Source organism: Lepus europaeus, chromosome 22 (assembly GCF_033115175.1).
Source record: "Lepus europaeus isolate LE1 chromosome 22, mLepTim1.pri, whole genome shotgun sequence".
Classification (NCBI taxonomy): domain Eukaryota; kingdom Metazoa; phylum Chordata; class Mammalia; order Lagomorpha; family Leporidae; genus Lepus; species Lepus europaeus.
In genome coordinates, this window is record NC_084848.1 from 41876384 (window position 1) to 41896116 (window position 19733).

Here is a 19733-nt window from a genome sequence, read left to right on the forward strand (position 1 = left end):
AACCCCAGACTCACCCCACATTCTCCGTATATTTCAGTTGAGCCGTTTTTAAATACCAGGGTCTTCCCACAGTAAAGTCCAAGGCAGGCTGGTTGAATATCGACAGCTTTTTAAAAACAAACGCCAGTAGAGTGACATCTTTGTGATTAGAAAAGAATAATGCAGAAACAGCTGAGGCACTTGGCAGACATAGCTCGACACAGTTTCCTTGTAAGACACGACATGGATTAGGCAGGAGCCTGGTGCACGTATTCAAGTGTGGACACTGCAGAAGGCAACCCTGGGCTTCGTCCTGAGTGCACCTTGTGAGTAAGGTCCTGGACCAGCAGAGCAAAGCGTCTCCAGACCTCACAGTCTAGCCTGGGGCTCCACAGAGCCACTCACCTTGACTGGACTCCATTTTAGAACTTCAGATTATAAACTTCCAAACTAAGCTTTTGAAAATGCGGACCTGAGGGAAGGCGGCTGCTTGTTTTGTGCACACACCACCTGCTCCCACCTTTGTGTGTAGGAGCACATGTGTTAACAGCACAAAGGCGAAATGGTGTGATTCCAGAATCGAGGGCAGGGCTGGAGTAAACACACTAACTCTGAACAAAGCTCCACACCATCTCAGGCTTGGGGAAAAAAAAAAAAAAAAAAAAAAAAAACAGCAGCTCCAGAGACCCTGCAGCTCGGCCCGGGCCTCACCCACGGGAGGAGCCACGAAGGAGTGATGCTTAATCAGAGATCCCATCCCCTTCACTTGCCGAACCTCCACTCAGTCCACACGCACAACTAAGAGCCACGGTGGGCCAGGAGGAAACCCCAGGGCCCCTGCTCTCCGGCAACGCGGTCAAGTGCGGTGTAAATGTGAATTGCTGGGGGACACTGTGCATTTCAAGACTTCAACAACCATTTCTCACATGCTTCCTGAACTCACCACCTAGAGACCTTTCTCCTCCCAGATTCAAGAAGACTGGAATTCAAACAGGGATAGCACGGTGCAAACGACTCAAGTTTAATATTCTCACTTAAACAAAATCTCTTAGGAGGAAGCCATGGGCTTCCTCACTTTAACTGGCACTTGCTTAACCCATTATAATCACCATGTTCTAGGCTCAGGCATGGTGAGAGCATAAGCTAAAGAATCCGTGGCTTCTTTTCCTACTAACTTTATTTACCTGATGCTTGTTAAACATGAGGGGTCTTAGAAAAATTCCCAGAAAACGTGCATTGTGCAAAAAACAGGTTTCAAAAATTTTTTGCACCACAAGAAACATGTCTTCTAACCGCAGTGTCCGCGAACTTCCTGATGTACCTTCGTACACTGGAATATAAATAATCCAAGGTCTCTCAAAGTCCAGGGTCTGAAGACCAGTGCAATAAACAAAGAGCCCATCGCGTTCCAAAGGAAACCCTGGCTCCGTGCGCTCGCTGAGGCAGGGGACGGCGACGACTGTGAGGCGCGACCGCCGAGCCTCTCGGGGGACCCCTAACCCCGCACCTGCACCTGCGGCTCACAGAACCCGGTCAACTACGCAGCCAGCGGCGGCGGCGGCCTTTCCGGTCCGTGCGCGCTGCCGCAGTCCTCGGAGGAAACACAGCGACGAGGGGACATTTCCGACCGGACAGCCAGAGGCCCGGCCTCCCTGGGCGGCGGACGCGCCGGGAGCAGCGACCACCCGGACCCCGGCAAGGGTCGGCCCGGGAGGGCGGCAATGGGCGAGCAGGCGCCGCGCCCAGCCCAGCCCGGACCTGCCGCGCAGCCAAGAAGCCGCGGCGAAGACAGGCGCTCCCCGACCCTCGGCGCCCCTTATCCATGAGGCGCTCGCAGGCTTCCCTGGAGCCGCCCCGGGGTCAGCGGACGCGACTGGACGCCCCGACATCCGGGCCACAGCAGCCTCGGAGGCTCCGCCCCCGGTAACCTAGGCGACCGCGCCGCAGCCCCACCCACTTCCTGGTCTCGGCCCCGCCCCCCGAGGCTGCCACGCGTCCTGCCCCTTTGGGGGCCGTCGCCTGCTTAAAGAGCGAACGCTGCGGGGCGGTGGTCGAGTTCCCGAACGCGGACGATGGAGAGCGCGCTGGCCGTGCCTCGCCTGCCCCCTCACGACCCGGGGACGCCGGCGCTGTCGGTGGTGGACATGCACACGGGCGGCGAGCCCCTGCGCATCGTGCTGGCCGGCTGTCCGGAGGTGGTCGGCCCCACGCTGCTGGCCAAGCGGCGCTACTTGCGCCAGCACCTTGACCACGTGCGGCGGCGGCTCGTGTGGGAGCCGCGGGGCCACCGGGACATGTACGGGGCCGTCCTGGTGCCGAGCGAGCTGCCCGACGCGCACCTGGGCGTCCTGTTCCTGCACAACGAGGGCTACAGCTCCATGTGCGGCCACGCCGTGCTGGCTCTGGGCCGCTTCGCGCTGGACTTCGGGCTGGTGCCCGCGCCGCCGCTCGGCGCCCGCGAGGCCCGCGTCAACATCCACTGCCCGTGCGGACTGGTGGCGGCCTTCGTGGCCTGCGAGGGCGGCCGCAGCCGCGGCCCTGTGCGCTTCCACAGCGTCCCAGCCTTCGTGCTGGCTGCAGGTAACGCGGCGCAAGCCGGGACGCAGGTGCCCGGGCTGCACCCGGCGCGGCGCCCTAACCCACCCGGCGTGCGCTTGCCGTTACTAAAAAGGCGCTTCGGAAACCGCACGCGTGTGTCGGAGAACGGGGCTCAGGCCATCCTGCCCACTTCCCTCGGGGGCCTGGGAAGGAAGGAAGGAATTTCCAGCCTGCTTGGCCCCGCGCCCCCTTCCTCGCCCCTGCAGCCCTGGCTCAGATTTCACAGTTGGACAGAGCCCAGCAGGGTCTGGGAAGGGGCAGAGAACAGCGGGGGCGCCAGGGTCCCGGCCGGCCCCAATGACACACTGTTACCACCCACAAGGCGCTGACACTGCCCCCTTTCCTCCTGGGTCAAAGTGCTGCCGGCGGCTGCTTGGAGAACTCTGCGCCCCGCAGTTTAGAAGATAGGGCTCTATCAGCACGGGGCCATTGCCTGAACTCAAATCCTGCTACCCCTGAGAGCTGTGCAACCTTACACCGATGATTTAGCCTCTCTGTGCCCATGTTGCTTCGCTTAGCTCACGGGGTTGGGGTGCGGATTGAGAGATATGAGATAGTTAAGATTTTTATGTGAGATATATAGCCGGCATGGGAACCCTGCGGGATGCTGGATTACTGGAGTTCTCTAGGCGCGTGGCGCCATCAGAAGAGTTTGTGCGGTTCCCTGGCGCAGGTGCCTGTGTATCATGGAAACCTTGTGTGTGATCGGAAATCCGTACAAAGGGGCGACCCCTCACCCGGCTGGCCTGTCGCGCCGGCCTCTGGTCTCGGGTGTCTGAGACTCCCTGTACTGCCCCCAGGAAGGCTGCGCCCCAGAGCGAGCTGGGAGCTGACTGACAGTGCAGGCGCAGGGTTATCCTCCTTCCCCTTAGAGTCTTCAGGCCCTGAACGTCATTCTGCGGAAAAGCTTGGTCCTGAATCTCCCCAAGGACTTGGATTGCAGCACAGCTTCGTGTCGAAGGTCGCAGACGTAGCCCAGGCAGTGCTCAGCCTTAGAGCAAGGACAGGCAGCTGCAGGCAGCCTCTGGGCACGCTGGTGCCACGTCCCCCTTTAGGAAAGACTGGTGACACGTCCACTGAGGGAGCAGAATTTATGTGTAGGACTGGATCTGAAACAGCTTGGACAGTTCAGAGAGCGGGCTGGCTGATTCAACCCCCTTCCCTCCCACCCCCTCTCCTCTCCCGGGGCTTCCCCAACAGTGGGTTATCAGCCCTCTGGAGTTTGTGAGAAATGAGATCTGGCGACAGGCTCACCAGCTGCATCACGACCCTGCGCTGGGTAGAGCACAGGCAGCCGACCCCTGCAGCACAACAGCCCCGAGACCATCACCGTGACAGCACGATAATCAGCGGGCATGAGTGTCACTGGAGTTAACTCACAGCATGCGCTCCGACCTCTCTACTTTGAAAAATGCATGGAAGGCAGAGTGATGGTATCAAAGTCCCTGCTCGGCCCCTCCCCACGTGGATGACCTCTTGCAGGAAAGTCCACCGCCAGAGCCACAGTTTGTAAAGAGAAGAGGACAACGGGACCTCCCCCTGCCCCTTGGAGGGCTGCTGAGCTCATATCCACCCCACCAGGCTAAAAGGCAAACTCCTTTGTTTTGCTCCCTGTCCTCTCAGTGCCTAGAACAGTGGGTGGTTAATGAGGATTTGTTGAATGAATAACTAAATGGAATGTGGAGAATATGTTGATTGGGAAATGTAGGTATGTAGTCCTCTTGAGAACCCTATTCCTATTGGAAATGAAGCATTTATTAACATTTATTGTGTCCCTTTTTTTGTGCCAGGTACTCCACACACATCATCACATGAATTTCTCAAAACGACCTAGGTACAGAAAATAGCAATTTCATCTCACACACGAGGACACCAAAGCCACACTAAGTGGCAGAAACAGGATCTGAACCTAGGCCTATGATTGATCCTCACTCATCCTTAACTTTTTGTGGTTTAAAGAGATAGGTTTCAATTTTCTGGAAAACTCCATGCCATTCACTCTTATAGCATCTTTTAAAATGTGTCTTCCTTGTTCAATTTGTTTTACCTCTGAAGGGGGCAAAGCCTGTGTGTTATTCCTCCTGTACCTTTTACATCTTCCAGAGTAATTGGCACATGGGAAGTGCTTGCTAAAACCCGAATCAAATTAAACTTCCAGTGATAAGCTTGTATAGAAGAAAATGAAAACCCTGAGATGCAGGGTTGAGTTCTGCAGAGAGGCTGCATATTTCAGTGAAGAGTTTGGGTTTTGGAGTCACCCGGTTATGAGGTTGACTCCCAGCTCTGCCACTTACTCTGAGTGACTCTCCAATACTTGAGGTGGCACAAAATACAGTGCCCCTTCGCAAGGCTGTGGTCTTAAGGCGCTAATGCCGTGAGTACAGGGGCCAGTGCATGTAACATACCTGGCACACAGGATGTGCTCGTGTGAAGCAAATATTTTAGAATATCTCTCCAATGTTAGTCATTTTAGTGGAAAAAAAAAGGTCTTGGAGCTGGCATCGTGGAACAGTGAGCTGAGCTGCTGTTTGTAGCACCAGCATCTCTTACTGAGGCGCTGGTTCTAGTCCTCTGTGCTCCGCTTTCTATACACCTCCCTGCTAATGGCCTGGGAAGGTAGCGTGCTTGGGCCCCTGCTACGCACGTGGGAGACCCTGATAGAGTTCCTGGCTCCTGGCTTTGGCCTGGCCCAGCCTTAATGTCTGTGGCCATTTTGGGGAGTGAATCAGCAGATGGAGATCTCTCTCTTTCTCTTATCACTCTGCCTTTCAAATAAAGAAATACATATTTTAAAAATGAGGGGGAAAGAAAGTCATAGAACATAAATGGATGGAAGTAACTTTAAAAGACATATGGTTCATTTTAGAAGAGAGGAAGCAAATTTAGTGAGGTGTGGTATTCTACCCAATTGCCCATCCCAAGAAAACCAGGCCCCAGGGTTCCAGAAATGGTGAACCAGGGGAGCACTTGGAGGCTCAGCGGCCACTTCTGCTGAGTCAGCTTCCCCACTGGACCCCAGATGTTTTCTTTTCATAACTTAATTTCTAGAGTTGAGCGCCCACCTTGTCCTGTTGGTGGAATTAGCCACTTCTCTCCACGTGCTGTCCCCTTCCTATATACAAGGGTGCTGCAAAAAGTTCGTGGAAAATTGAATCGAACGATGAGTTTATTTTGGAAAAAGTTTTGAAATCCACGCATAGTTTTATCGTGATAGGCACCCTCCATTAACTTGATGCAGACCACGCATATGTGTGAGCAAAGGTTTGTTAGAAGCACAGGGCCTTGGGGAGGAGGGTCCTTGGATCCGCACAGCTCACTGGTGGAGCAAAGCGTCGTCCGCCCGCCCCTCCTGGCTTGCTGCCTCTTCCTGTGCTGCACTGGCAGCACTGTCCCCTCTGCACTCTGCACCTGCAGCCTCCCCTTCCCAGTCCAGAAGAATTCCTCCTGTCTCTAGGAGAAATATTTCTCCCTTTAGGACACTCCTTTGCTGACACAGGTCTTCCCCCTGAGAGCACAGGTTTCCGTGAAACACAAACAGGCGGCCCTGCTTTCTCTCCTAGCCTATGCCCTTCATCCCGGGCACAGTCACCAAGCTAACTTGAACAGGAAGAGGGGTACAGAAGAAAATTCGAGAAGGGCTAGAAACAATTTTACTGCCCCCAAATATCACCCAGCCCCACTCTTTGGAAGCACAAATTTGAGATTTCAGAAAACTGACCTTAAGGGAAACTTTGGGTATGCTGGGGTCTTAAAATGCTCAAGCAAGAACCCTGATGCAAAGCGATACCTCAGAGGGGGGTGATCTCCCCTGGCTTTGTTCAGTCGGCCTGCGGGATATCATCATGTGACGGAGAAGTTTGTGTTTTTAATTTATATAGCCAAGTTTCTCTTTTTAAAATACTGCTTTCACCACTACAGCTAAGAAAAGTAGTTTGTGAATAGGCTCCCAAAATCCTCGCTATTTCCAACCCTTCCAGTAGCGCAATGGGGACCTATGTTTCCTTCATACTGCTCAAGGGGTGATGTCTCGGGTGTGCCCTCTCTAGGCTGCTAGGATATTTCCTAGAAAAAAGCCTTCAGGTAGTTAACAAGTGTGTACAAGTTCAGAACAAATGGAATCAAAGGTAAGTTTTTTTGGTGTAAAATATTTTTCAAAATCCATGCATGCGAGCAATCTTCAAAAACTTAATAGAAAATGTGTATTATGAAAAAAACTACATATTTTGCAATATATGTGTGTATTGTAGGGACAAATGATGCATTTGGAGGTTTTATAACTTATGCAAACATCAAATTAAAATACAAAGATGCTCCTGGCTATTATTATTTTTAAGGTTTATTTATTTATTAGAAAGTCAGAGTTACACAGAGAGAGAAAGAAAGGCAGAGAGAGAGGTCTTTCATCTGCTGGTTCACTCCTCAAATGGCCACAATGGCCAGAGCTGGGCTGATCCGTAGCCAGGAGCAGGAGCTTCTTCTGGGTCTCCCATGCCTGTGCAGGGGCCCAAGGACTTGGGCCCTCTTCTACTGCTTTCCCAGGCCACAGCAGAGAGCTGGGTTGGAAGTAGAGCAGCCGGGACTTGAACCTGCACCCATATAGGATGCCGGCACTGCAGGTGCTAGGTTTACCCGCTATGCCACAGCACCGGTCCCCTTAGCTATTATTTACCTGATGCTTACTCATTTTGGAAATGCATGTCTGCTTCCTTTTTAGTATAGGAAAAGCCTTCCCCACCCAACCCCTACTTCTGTGGATTAAACATATTGAACATGCTATGAATTTTGTTGCTAAAATACTAAAACCAAATTCATTTCAAATACATCTTTTTTAGATCTCATGGTGGACGTTCCTGGACATGGAAAGGTGGTGGTGGATATTGCGTATGGTGGTGCATTTTATGCGTTGGTCAGTGCTGAAAAGTTAGGACTTGACGTGTGTTCTGCAAAGACAAGGGTGCTTGTGGACGCAGCAAGTGCAGTGACCCAAGCAGTGAAAGCTCAGGTCAGTACAGTGGCTGCCTTCATTATAAATACTTTCCTTTGTGGCGTGAAGACCTACAGGCTATCCTGTTTATAAAGAAAGGCAAATATGTCTGTTACTCTGTAGTGGTATCAAGAATAGGGTACCAGAAGGTTGAGCCCTGCCTGAGGTGCCAACATCCCATAAGAGTGCTGGCTTGAGTCCCAGATGTTCCACTTCTGATCCAGCTCCCTGCTGAGCACCTGGGAAAACAGTGGAGGATCGCCTGAATGCGTGGGCCCCTGTGCCCACGTGAGAGACCTGGAAGATGCTCCTGACTCCTGGCTGCAGCCTGGCTTAGCCCTGACCATTGCGGCCGTTTGGGGAGTGAACCAGTGGATGGAAGATCTCTCTCCCTCTCCCTTTCTCCTCCTCTCTTCAACTCTGCCTTTCAAATAAATAAATAAATAAATCTTAACATAAAACAACTTAAGCTTTGAGTAAGACTACCTGTGAGTTCTACCTTGGCCAAACCTTCCTTCATGTGTCTGTTTGTCTACCTATACAATGGAAATTATGGAAATTATGAAGTGTCTGTTTTGTGGGTTTGGGTTGTGATAAGAATAAATAAGCCAATACATGTAAAGGGACTTAGAGTATTATCTGGCCCATAATAAATGTTTAATAAGGGTATTAATAAATGACAGCTCTTATTAACTTTAATAGTACTTGTATAATAATGCAGTTTATGGTTACTTAAACATATAGTAAATGTACCAGGGTACTTCAGAATGTGGAAAAATGGAATTAAAAGATAAGTTTATTTTAGTGCAAAAAAAAAAAAGTAAAATCATATGTATGTGGGGGTCTTCAAATGCCTATTATGAGAAAACCACATATGGATTTAAAATTAACTTATCTTTTAAGTCCATTTTCCCATGAAGTTTTTAAACTACCCTCATATTGTAAAGTATCTCACTAATTCGAAGTGCCTGTGCTTTCCTATGTGTGGTCATTCTCTCTGAAAAACTTGAAAATAATGAATTTAGATATAGGTTACAAAATAGAGTTCTTTAATCTGATAAGACTCTTATTTCACAGAGAACATTAATTCCTAATTTGTGAATGTTTCCTGTGTTGCTAAGAAGCTATTCAAATAATTAGGTTTGGCTTGGAAAAGCTAATTTTTCCAAGTTTGTAATGAAAGATAATATCAGTTTATAATAAATATAAATATGTAAAATAACAAATATATAAATATCAGTTTATGATAAATGGATAATATCAGTTTATAATAAATGGATCTAGAATTTTCTTTCATTTCTGGCACAGTCTGCATATGACCTTGGAATTGGGACCTATAAAGAAAACGTATTCAGTATTTGAGTGTCTTGGATATTAGTACTAAAAATAACATGAAAATTAGTATCTAACAATTATGGTACTGTGCTAATTACTGCACTAATAATTATTATGGGCCCATTTAACATTTTTGAGGGTTTAATCTAGCACAATTTATAACATAAATAGCAAAATGAAAATATATAGTAGTATTACTTTCCTGAATCATACTTTTCCTGGGAGTGTCAGAACCAATATGCGGAAGTATTTTATCATAGTATCTTCCAAATATACATCAGTTCTCCATCAAGGGGACAGCTAATAATTTAACCATTTGGCACAAAATAATTTCACCTGCTTTTTGGTGCAATCCAGAGAAAAGTCATAGTTTCTTTAATTAAAAGAGCACTTTTTTTTTAAAAAGATTTTAATTTATTTGACAGGTAGAATTACAGACAGTGAGAGAAAGAGACAGAGAGAAAGGTCTTCCTTCTGTTGGTGTACTCCCCAGATGGCTGCAACGGCCAGAACTGTGCCTATCCCAAGCCAGGAGCCAGGAGCCTCCTCTGGGTCTCCCATGTGGATGCAGGGGCCCAAGCACTTGGGCCATCCTCCACTGCCCTCCAGGGCCACAGCAGAGAGCTGGACTGGAAGAGGAGCAACCGGGACTAGAACTGGCGCCCATATGGGATGCCAGCGCCGCAGGTGGAGGATTAACCTAGTGCGCCATGGCGCCAGCCCCAAAAGAGCACTTTTGAGCTTCTCATTAAAGCTTGAACTTCTCATACAGCTGGCGAGGGCAAGGAGGCGGCCTTTGGTGGAAAGGCATTTTGAGGAAAGTGTGAAGACGAGGCATAGCGCGGATGGATCAGGCAGCGGAACCACTTAGCCCATTGCGGCTGCAGACTGCTGCTGCTTTCTTGTAAGCTTCCGGCTCACGGCCTCTCACCGCCTGTCTCCATCGCTGGCATTATCTTCAGCTCTGGCCACTCCCGCCTGATTCTCCACGTTCTCCCCTTCAGGCTCCGCTGGGAGTACAGTGGCCTCCGCTCCGCAGCCTGTGGCCTGGGCATCGGGGCCAGTGCTCCTAAGAGCGTGTGTTTTGGAGATGTGTGTAAAATAGCACGGTTCCTTCAGTGAAGCCTGTGAACAGGGCGGCTCCGTGGAGGGGCTCCAAGCCTCTGAGTCGAAGTATTGGTTTGGGATTGGGCACTAGGCCCACTAGCGGTTAAGATGCCAATTGAGACCCCTGCACCCCGTATCAGAGTGCCAAGGTTTGTATCCTGACTCCACCTGCTAATGCAGACCCCACGAAGCAGCAAGTGATGGCTCAAGTCACTGGGTCCCCGCCACACACAGGAGACCTGGATTAGGCTCCCAGCTCCTGGGTCCATCCCATCCTAGTCCACTGCACAGGCATTTAGGGAGGGTGATCTCTCGCTTTCTCCCTGTCTCTCAATTTAAAACAATCAGTTTCATGTGTGGCTGATAGTTTCTTTTGATTGTTTTCAGTTTAAAATTCATCACCCTGATAGCGAAGACCTTGCCTTCCTGTATGGAACTATATTAACAGATGGAAAAGATGCTTACACCGAGGACCCAACCACCAACATCTGTGTGTTTGCAGATGAACAGGTATTAAAACTGTGATGTTAGGAACAAGAGGTAAGTAATGGGGACCTGGAATGTGCTTGCTTCTTCTGGCACAGGTTGACAGAAGCCCTACTGGCTCTGGAGTGACAGCCCGGATTGCTCTGCAGTATCATAAAGGACTTCTGGGACTGAACCAAACCAGAGCCTTCAAAAGCAGTGCGACTGGCTCCGTGTTCACAGGGAGTGCTGTGCAGGTGAGTGACACCTTCAGTTCCGGGTTGCAAATGTGCTACTTAGGAGGCTGAATGGGCTGAGTTGCCTGCTGGGTAAGTTTTCTCTCTCAGCTCTCAGAGGGAAATTTTAAAAGAGGCTCATAAAAAGTTCTGTTCAACTAGGATGCTGGTTCTCAAAGTGTGCTCTGTGGATCCCATGGGGGTCACCAAAGTCATTTCTATACATCCCCAAGGTCAAAACTATGTTCATAAGAAAACTAAGACATTGGGCCAGTGTTGTGGCATAGCAGGTAAAGGCGCACTTGCAACACTGGCATCCCATATGGATGCTGGTTTTAGTCCTGGTTGCTCCATTTCTGATCCAGCTCCTTGCTAATGTGCCTGGGAAAGCAGTGGAAGATGGTCCAAGTCCTTGGGCGCCTGCCACTCGTGTGGGAGGTCCAAATGAAGCTCCTGGCTCCTGGCTTCGGCCTGGCCCAGCCCCAGCCATTGTGGCCATTTGGGAAGTGAACCAGCAGATAGAAGATCTCTATATCTCTGTCTCTCTCTCTCTCTAACTATGCCTTTCAAATAAATAGTTTTTTTAAAGTAAAATAATGCCACTTTTTCATTGTTTTTGCTTGTTTTGACAAATACAAGTGGTTTTAAAACAGCTCATGGAAAATGCATGTTGTGGGATAAAAACTTTCCAATAATTTTAGAAAAAAATATTTGCATCAAAATAAGCTTATCTTTTAATTCCACTTTCCATGAACTTTTTGAAGTCTCCTCTTAGAGTTATTTTCAAAAAAATTCACTTATATATGAATGTTTAATGGGTTTGTTGTTTAATTTTATTTGTTTATGTAATTGATTTGAAAGGCAGAGGGAAAGATCTATCCACTAATAGTGGACAAAAACTGGGCCTGGGCCAGGTGGAAGCCAGGAGCCTGGAGCTCAATCTGGGCTCACACATGGGGAGTGTAGGACCCAACTACTTGAGTCACCTCCTGCTGCCTAATAGGGTGCACATTCGTAGGAAACTGGACTGGAAGCCAGAACTTCAACCCAAACTGATGTGTGACACGGGACTCCCAAGCAGCAACTACACTGCTCTGCCAAACACTCATCCCTGGGTCTCTGCATGTTTAAATGGAGTCATGAATAAGAATCTTTAATTCTTCATATCGAAAATATGCAAAATATCTTCTCTTGGTTTTTGACTTTCTTTTTTAAATATGAGAGGCAGAAAGAGATAGATAGAGAGCGCTCCTATGCACTAGTTCAGTCCCTAGATGTCAGCCAGCTGGGCTGGGACTAAAGCCAGCAGCCAGGAATGCAGTCCAGGTTGTCCATGTGCACGGCAGGAACCTAATTACTTGAACCATTACCACTGCCTCCCTGGTCTGCATTAGCAGGAAGAAGGAACCAGGAGCCAGATCAAACAGGCTCTCTGATGTAGGAGCGCCTTACCTGCTAGGCCAGTTGCCTGCCCCTATGGTTCTTTCATAACAAGAGTCCTCAGATCTTCAGGTATAAAGTGGTCCTGAAGACCACAAGGTTTGAGAACCACTAAATTAGGCTTTGGGTTTTTTGTTTTTTTAAAAATTTTGTTTTACCCTATATAGACATTGCATTGTATATAATAGGATGTGAAAACCCTGAAAAGTTGTGGAAGGTAGAATTTTTATAATGGAATCACATTTTAAATGTGCTAACAGAGCTAACTAATCCCTCTACTCATAGGAAATAAATCTAATCATAGTAAATTAAAACTGCCGTGGAATTATTTGCATTTAGTAATCTACCCATAATGAGTCCTTTAACATAGCCAACAATCTATCCTAACACAACTGTCTTTAAGGTGTAGTTTTTCTGAATATTGAATTTTCTTTGAGTTAGGGATCCCTATATCATATAATCCTATGATATACCACACCACTGTATGTCGTATAAAACACTTGGGACACATGGTCCACTGAAGCCTGAGATTGAAGATAAAATGATAACCTACATTTTTATGTACCTCAGTTGAGTGTTAGTTTCCAAGCGCAGCACTTCAGACATTTTGAATCACTTACTCCTTAGAAGAATCCTATATCAGCACTGTTAGTAACATTTGTTAACAGGTGGTGAAATGGAGAATTGGAGGAGGATAGCAAGGAATGAGGCTAGGGACATGAGTCTCTTGGACTGACACTGTATTGAACTACATTATATTGCTGTTAGCCAAAGCAGAAGTTCCATGAGGATTTATGTTATAGCAGCTTTATAATAAAGCTTTCCTAAAAATGTCAAATTTGACATTAGCTTCAGTTACTCCTTGGACATTAGAAAATCAGATACACTGCAGTTAAGACTTGCAGTTATTTATTTTACAGTTATTAATCATGCTTACCAGAATATGGAGGACTAAAGAAAGTTTATGGAAATTGAATAAAAAGTTTATTTTGGTGTACAGATTTTTGAAGTCCATGCATAACTTTTCCATAATATACTCTTCCCATGAGCTCTTGGACGACCCCTTGTGCTCTCTCTTGCATCTTCTTCCCTCTGTCTGGCTCTGCCAGTCTGTCTGAAGGTAAGGTCTCAGTCTCCATCCCAGCCCCAGCGTTCTTTCCTGTCCTTGTATTTCGTTACCTCCAACATTTTGTCCTTAGCTTCCTTCTCATCTGCAGTGCACGTCTTCGGGAGCAGCTTCATTCACTTCTTAGACTTCCAATTCTCAACCCTCTGCTGCTGCCAACTCAGATTTTCACCTCCCCCCCACCTCTCCCCCAATCTACCACTCATTCCTAGCTGTTCACCTTACTCCTCTCAATGACTGTCCCAGAAGTGTCTCAAAGTCAACTCGTTAAAAGTTCTGCCTTCCTAAAATGTCTTTCTTCCACCTCTCTCATTCCTTAGCTTGGGTAATGGCATCAGTTAGAGTAACCTCCACACTAGAAATCTACAGTCATGTAACTTACTGCCATACCTTATCGTTCATGCACGGCAGGCACCAGTCTTTCAATTCTCCCTGCAAAGTAGCTGTTATCGGCTAGATTTCTTGAGAATTTTAATATTAATTTTGAGGGTCCTTGCTGTTTATTCAGATAAGAATTCCGAATATCAGCTCGAATAAAACAGGCGACGTGGTAAGGTTTTAACATTTATTTAGAGAGAGAAATACACAGGAAAGTGAAGGCTTTACAAGAGGGAGAAGGAGCTTAGATGTTTACCAGGCTTTTCCAGGGAGTAGACAGGTGGCTGCCAGAGAGAGAGACCACGTGGGCAGGAGAGCACATGGGCCATCCGGGCAAGCAGGCATCAGGGATGGCCCAGAGGCCAGGGTGAACAGGAGAGAGGCTCCAGGCCTTTTAGTCACTTCCAAAGGGGAGTGGTCAGTAGTCTGATAGGCAGGTGGGCATACAGGTGAGGTCATGAAAGGGGGCAGGGCAGAGGCGTGGTCTTCCAGCTCCTGAGTCTAATCCCTCTGACCTTTCTGCCTGCCTATATCAGTATGCTCTCCTGTGTCTTCACTGACAACTACCCCAGTGCCTGCCTTTGCCTGAGGAAGTAAGGTGACTCTAACAGGTTTCTGGACTCCTGGGCTTGTCTCCAGTCTGCCGCCACTTTACAGCAAAGCCTACCCAAAGCACGAGTCTGACCAGGTCCCTCTCCTTCCAACCTTCATTGCCCATAGGATTAACTCCTGGGTTTTCTTTAGCATGCTGGAAATCAAAGGTACAGCTTTAAAAGCAGACACATATGAATGCAGTATTTTGATAACAGACTCCTTTCAGCGTCTTTTTTTTTTTTTTTTTCAGGAAGCCACATGTGGAGACTTTAAAGCCGTTATAGTGGAAGTATCTGGACAAGCCCACTACACGGGGACTGCAAGCCTTATAATAGAAGAAGATGACCCACTGAGGGATGGCTTTCTCCTCAAGTGACTTCTTCCATGACACTTCAGGGCTTTCTTTTAAAAGTAATTGTTGTAGCACGTTCTCTAAATTACAAGGATTCTTCACGAGGTTTGTGGAAAATGGAATTAAAATACAAGTTCTGAAATCCAGCAAGAGGGGTCTTCAAAAAGTTCACGAAAATGCATATTGTGAAAAAGCTATGCCTTGTTTTGAAAATTTTTGTATCAAATAAACATCTTTTTTCCATCTTCCACAAACTTATTAAAGAACCCTTATATGTGAAACCAATGTCCAAAGGACATACCTGTTAACTTCCACTTTTTCTAAAATAGTACACCTTGCCTAAATATAGTCGTTATCTTCCTGTTTGCAAACATATAGCAGCATAAACATTACTTATATCTAGCATACAAAATGCCAACAATTCAGAATGCTTTCCTAATTAATATATCAGATAAAACCTGTTACTTTTAAATATTACTCTGTGGTAATTACTGTAGTATCTCATCTTAGAGGCTCTTTGACTAGAACTTGAAATTGTAGCCCTTCCAACATTGAACATTCTTTTTCTTGAAAGAGTTACACACAGAGAGGAGAGGCTGAGAGAGAAAAGTCTTCCATCCACTGGTTCAATCACTAATTGGCTGTTATGGCCAGAGCTGTGGAAGCCAGGAGCCAGGAACTTCTTCTGGGTCTCCCACACGGGTGCAGGGACCCAAGGACTTGGGCCATCTTCTGCTTTCCCAGGCCATAGCAGAGAGATGGATTGGAAGTGGAGCGCCTGGGCCTCAAACTGGCACCCATATGGGATGCTGGTACTGCAGGTGGCGGCCTAAACCTCTACACCATAGCACCGGCTGGGAGGGGCAGTCTTAACAGAACCTTTTCCAATTTGTTTTTGTCAAAACCTAAATCCTGCCCATTGGCATATATTTGTTAGAATGGGCTTCCGTCCTGTTTTGTTGAGAGCTGGGTGTGTACCTGCTGGCAAGGAGCTGTGGGATGTGTTAGGCTAGCCTGCTTCTAGTGCCAGGCTCCTCATTAAGTTCTGGCCATGCAATAAAAAGCTCAACAGTGGGAGACAGGTAATACTTAGATAATCACAAAAACACAGGCAGTGATTATATGCTACTAGTGGAAAAACCGGTGATCCAGTGTGTGTATTGTGGGGCTGGGGGCAGGGGGTCAGCCATGGAAGATTATCCCTGAGGGACCAACCTTCATGGGGAGCTAGGAGGGGGGACAGGGGGTCAGCCATTCACGACTGCCCCTGAGGGACCAGCTTTCATGGGGAGCTAGGAGTGGGAACAGGGGCAGGCCACAGAGCTCTCTAAGAGGCTCCAAGTGCTGATGTCCTAAGATGAGACGTTTAAAGAACTCACAGGCTGGCGCCGCGGCTCACTAGGCTAATCCTCCGTCTGCTGCGCCGGCACACCGGGTTCTAGTCCCGGTTGCCCCTCTTCCAGGCCAGCTCTCTGCTGTGGCCCGGGAGGGCAGTGGAGGATGGCCCAAGTGCTTGGGCCCTGCACCCCATGGGAGACCAGGAGAAGCACCTGGCTCCTGCCTTCGGATCAGCGCGTTGCGCCAGCCGCAGTGGCTATTGGGGGGTGAACCAACGTCAAAAGGAAGACCTTTCTCTCTGTCTCTCTCACTGTCCACACTGCCTGTCAAAAAAACAAACAAACAAACAAACAAACAAACAAAAACTCACAAAAGGCCAGTGACTACAGGGGAGTGAAAAAGAAGCAAGTGGTCCCAGATGCGACTTGAGTGGACACCGCGGCCTTACAGGCCACGCCTGGAAACCTGAGCCATAACTTCCCTGGGCGGTGACGCCTTCTTTTCCTGTCCCGGGGGACTCCGCTCCTGGTATCTGGGGCTGCGCCGCGGTGACTGCCTGGCATGCTGCACCTTAGTCTCAAAACCTGCCCCATTGCAGAGCACAGATGCAGGACGCCCTCAGGGCACGAGACCAATCCCCTGCCCAGGCCCCTCACCCGCTCCTAGCAGCCTGACGCCCAAGCCCTTGGAAAGCAGGTGACTCCCACCTCCGAATTCCACAGCGGGGCTCCTCGGAGCACCTGCGCCAGAATCAGATGCAGCTGGACCCAGGAGCCCATGCGCAGTAATTCGGGGTGGAGGGTGGGGGTCACTCCTCCAGAGTCCTCGCCAGGACTTCCGCCCCGGCGCTGGCCCCGCTGCTCATCTTCCTGGGCAGCCGCGCCGTGTGAGGGGGGTGATCCTGAAGCACCCGCAGCTCGGCGCGCTGTCACCAAGGCCTTCCTCCTGTCGCTGTCGCTGTGCCCCCTGTCTTCCTGGACCCTCTCACGCCGCCCCGGGGGCCAGTGGCGCAGCTTCAGCGTGGTGACCCCATGTTCCGCGTGGCGCTCATCTCGCTGGACAGCTGCTGCCCCATCGTGGGGCCGCCGCGGGGCCAGATCGGCCTTCGCCTCGCGCTGCGGCTGCTGGCGGGTGGGAGCTGAGCCTGGCATCCTGCGGCGGCGGCGGCCCAGGGCTTCCACAGCTGCCTCTAGCGCACCTCGGCGGACCCCAGCGCAGCGTGCACGGGCTGCAGCCTGGGGCGGTGACCACCTACAGGTGCGCGCGCTGCGCTTCTTCAGCAGGTGCGCAGGGCCACCACCATGCTCATCATGTCTGTCATCTGCTGCTGGGGACCCTGGTGCTGCTGGCCACAACCTGCCAGGCCCAGGCCGTGCAGGTGCCCTCGGCTGACCTGGGACAACGTGGTGGCTGTCTGGCCGACCTGGGCCAACAGGGCCAGCAACACTGTCATCTGTGCCATCCGCAACCCCGACATTTCCATGCTGCTGGTGTGGGAAAGCTTAGATAACTTAAATTCATGAGCTGGAAGCCGCACCTCCCTCCGTGTTGCCATGTCTCTGTCAGTCAGGTGACCCCTCCCCGGAAGTACCTCCTCTCACCCCGGACGTGGGGGTGGTGCCATGTGAACACTTTCAGTTTTTTTTTTTAGATCATCAAAAGCTAGGTAGAAGGGAAACTCACTCTCTCCTCCTCATGGACTCAGGAAGAACGGAGCAGGCTTCAGAAATTCCGCTTTCCCTTCCCTGGCCCCCTCTCCCTAAGCCCTTGTGTCTTTTTCTCATTGAAAATAAAACTTTCCCTACTTACTGCACGTCCTATTTGTGCCTGTACTTTGAAACAAGATGACGAGTCTGGGAAATTAATTCAGTCTCAACCTGTCCCCTAACCCCCGGGCGCAGCCACAAGGAAGGAATGTGGATGCTCTCCTGCCCAGCCAGGGCCTCAGTCCACTGGCTGGGAGCCGCCAGCACCTTCCACACCACTGTGGTAAGCGGCTGCCCACTTACAGTAGAATGGCCTTTTCCAACCCGGCGTCGACCATCGGGGCTGGAGGGGATGTGGCCGAGTGGGCCCCCAGAGCCTGTCACAGCAGCGGTCCAACCGAGAGCCGCAAGCCAGGGATACCAGGAAGGCCTGGGATGGAAGCTTGTGAACGCAGATTTCCACCTGTTTCATTTAGTGATACAGGACTCCGGGGAGAATCGTGGGATTCCATGAAGCCAAACATATTATTTTAAATGAGTCTAAGTATTTTATTAGTTTATGATGTATCTGAATTTTGGATGGCTGACCTCCATTTCTCAGTCTTTCCATAGTTTCTGGTTTTTTTTTTTAAGGTTTTTATTTAATGAATACAAATTTCATATGTACAGCTTTTAGGAATATAGTGTTTTTTCCCGCCCTTCCCACCCTCCCACCCCCACTCCCATCCCACCTCCTACTCTCTCTCCCATCTCATTCTTCATTAAGATTCATTTAGTATAGACCAACTCTATACTAAATAAATATTTCAACAGTTTGCACCCACCCACTCACACAAAGTATAAAGTATTGTTTGAAGACTAGTTTTACTGTTAATTCTCATAGTACAACTCATTAAGGACAGAGGTCCTACATGGGAGCAAGTGCACATTGACTCCTGTTGTTGATTTAACAATTGACACTCTTATTTATGATGTCAGTGGTTACTCAAGGCTCTTGTCATGAGCTGCCAAGGCCATGGAACCTATTTGAGCCCAAAAACTCTGACTTTATTTAGACAAGGCCATATTCAAAGTGGAAGTTCTCTCCTCCCTTTAGAGAAAGGTACCTCCTACTTTGATGGCCCCTTCTTTCTGCTGGGATCTCACAGAGATCTTTCATGTAGATCATATTTTGCCACAGTGTCTTCGCTTTCCATGCCTGAAATGCTCTCATGGGCTTTTTAGCCAGATCTGAATGTGCAGCTTTAATCTTACTCTAACCTGCTATTTTTATTTCTGACTATTTTGGGAATGCCAATCAGAATGCTTTTGCATTTTGAAAAAGTGACGTTCAAAGCAGAAAAGAAAAATCTGCCTTTTGAGCTAAGTTTTATTGTTGGCTACAGTCAAAAATGTTCTTTCAAAGCCAAATTGAATAAGGTGAGTGAGTGTCACTTTCTTTTTTATTGAAAGAGAGAACTCTGTAAAATAATAGTATGGCTGGCTCCCTATGTGGCTTCTGAATAACTGAGGATGGTTCCAAAGGAGAGTTCTAAATATACTTTGAGACAAGGCCACCATTCTTGGATGACTGCAGAACTTTATCAGAGAATCATACTCTCCTACATTTGGAAGCAAGACGATGTTGTTGGAAAAGAAAATAGATGATTGTTGCTTTATAGATGTGTCGAAACAATGCAGTCTTTTCAAAAAATGTATTCATTTATTTGAAAGTCAGAGTTAACAGAGAGAGTAGAGGCAGAGAGAGAGAGGGAGAGAGAGAGTTCTTCTATCCACTGGCTCACTCCCCAATTGGCCGCAATGGCCCGGAGCTGCGGTGATCCGAAGCCAGGAGCCAGGAGCCTCCTCCTGGCCCTCAGATGCGGGTGCAGGGGCCCAAGGACTTGGGTCATTTTCTACTATTTTTCCAGGCTGTAACAGAGAGCTGGATTGGAAGTGGAGCAGCCAGGACTCAAACTGGCACCCATATCGGATGCTAGCACTGAAAGTGGTGGCTTTACCAGCTACATCACAGCACTGACCCCACAATGTAGTCTTTATCAGAAAAGGGGAATATGTGTGGTATTATTACATGTAATAGGGCATCAAAAAAAAA

The 19733-nt window shown here is 48.8% G+C and overlaps 1 protein-coding gene across 1 annotated transcript; it reads left to right on the plus strand.

The window, feature by feature from the left end:
* The first annotated feature begins 1959 nt into the window (after positions 1-1959).
* On the plus strand, positions 1960-15071 carry L3HYPDH (trans-L-3-hydroxyproline dehydratase). Its single transcript, XM_062181472.1, has 5 exons — positions 1960-2559; positions 7410-7579; positions 10391-10513; positions 10588-10725; positions 14493-15071. The coding sequence occupies exons 1-5, from the start codon at positions 2052-2054 to the stop codon at positions 14616-14618; spliced, it is 1065 nt and encodes a 354-aa protein (XP_062037456.1). The 5' UTR covers positions 1960-2051; the 3' UTR covers positions 14619-15071.
* The last annotated feature ends 4662 nt before the right edge of the window (positions 15072-19733 follow it).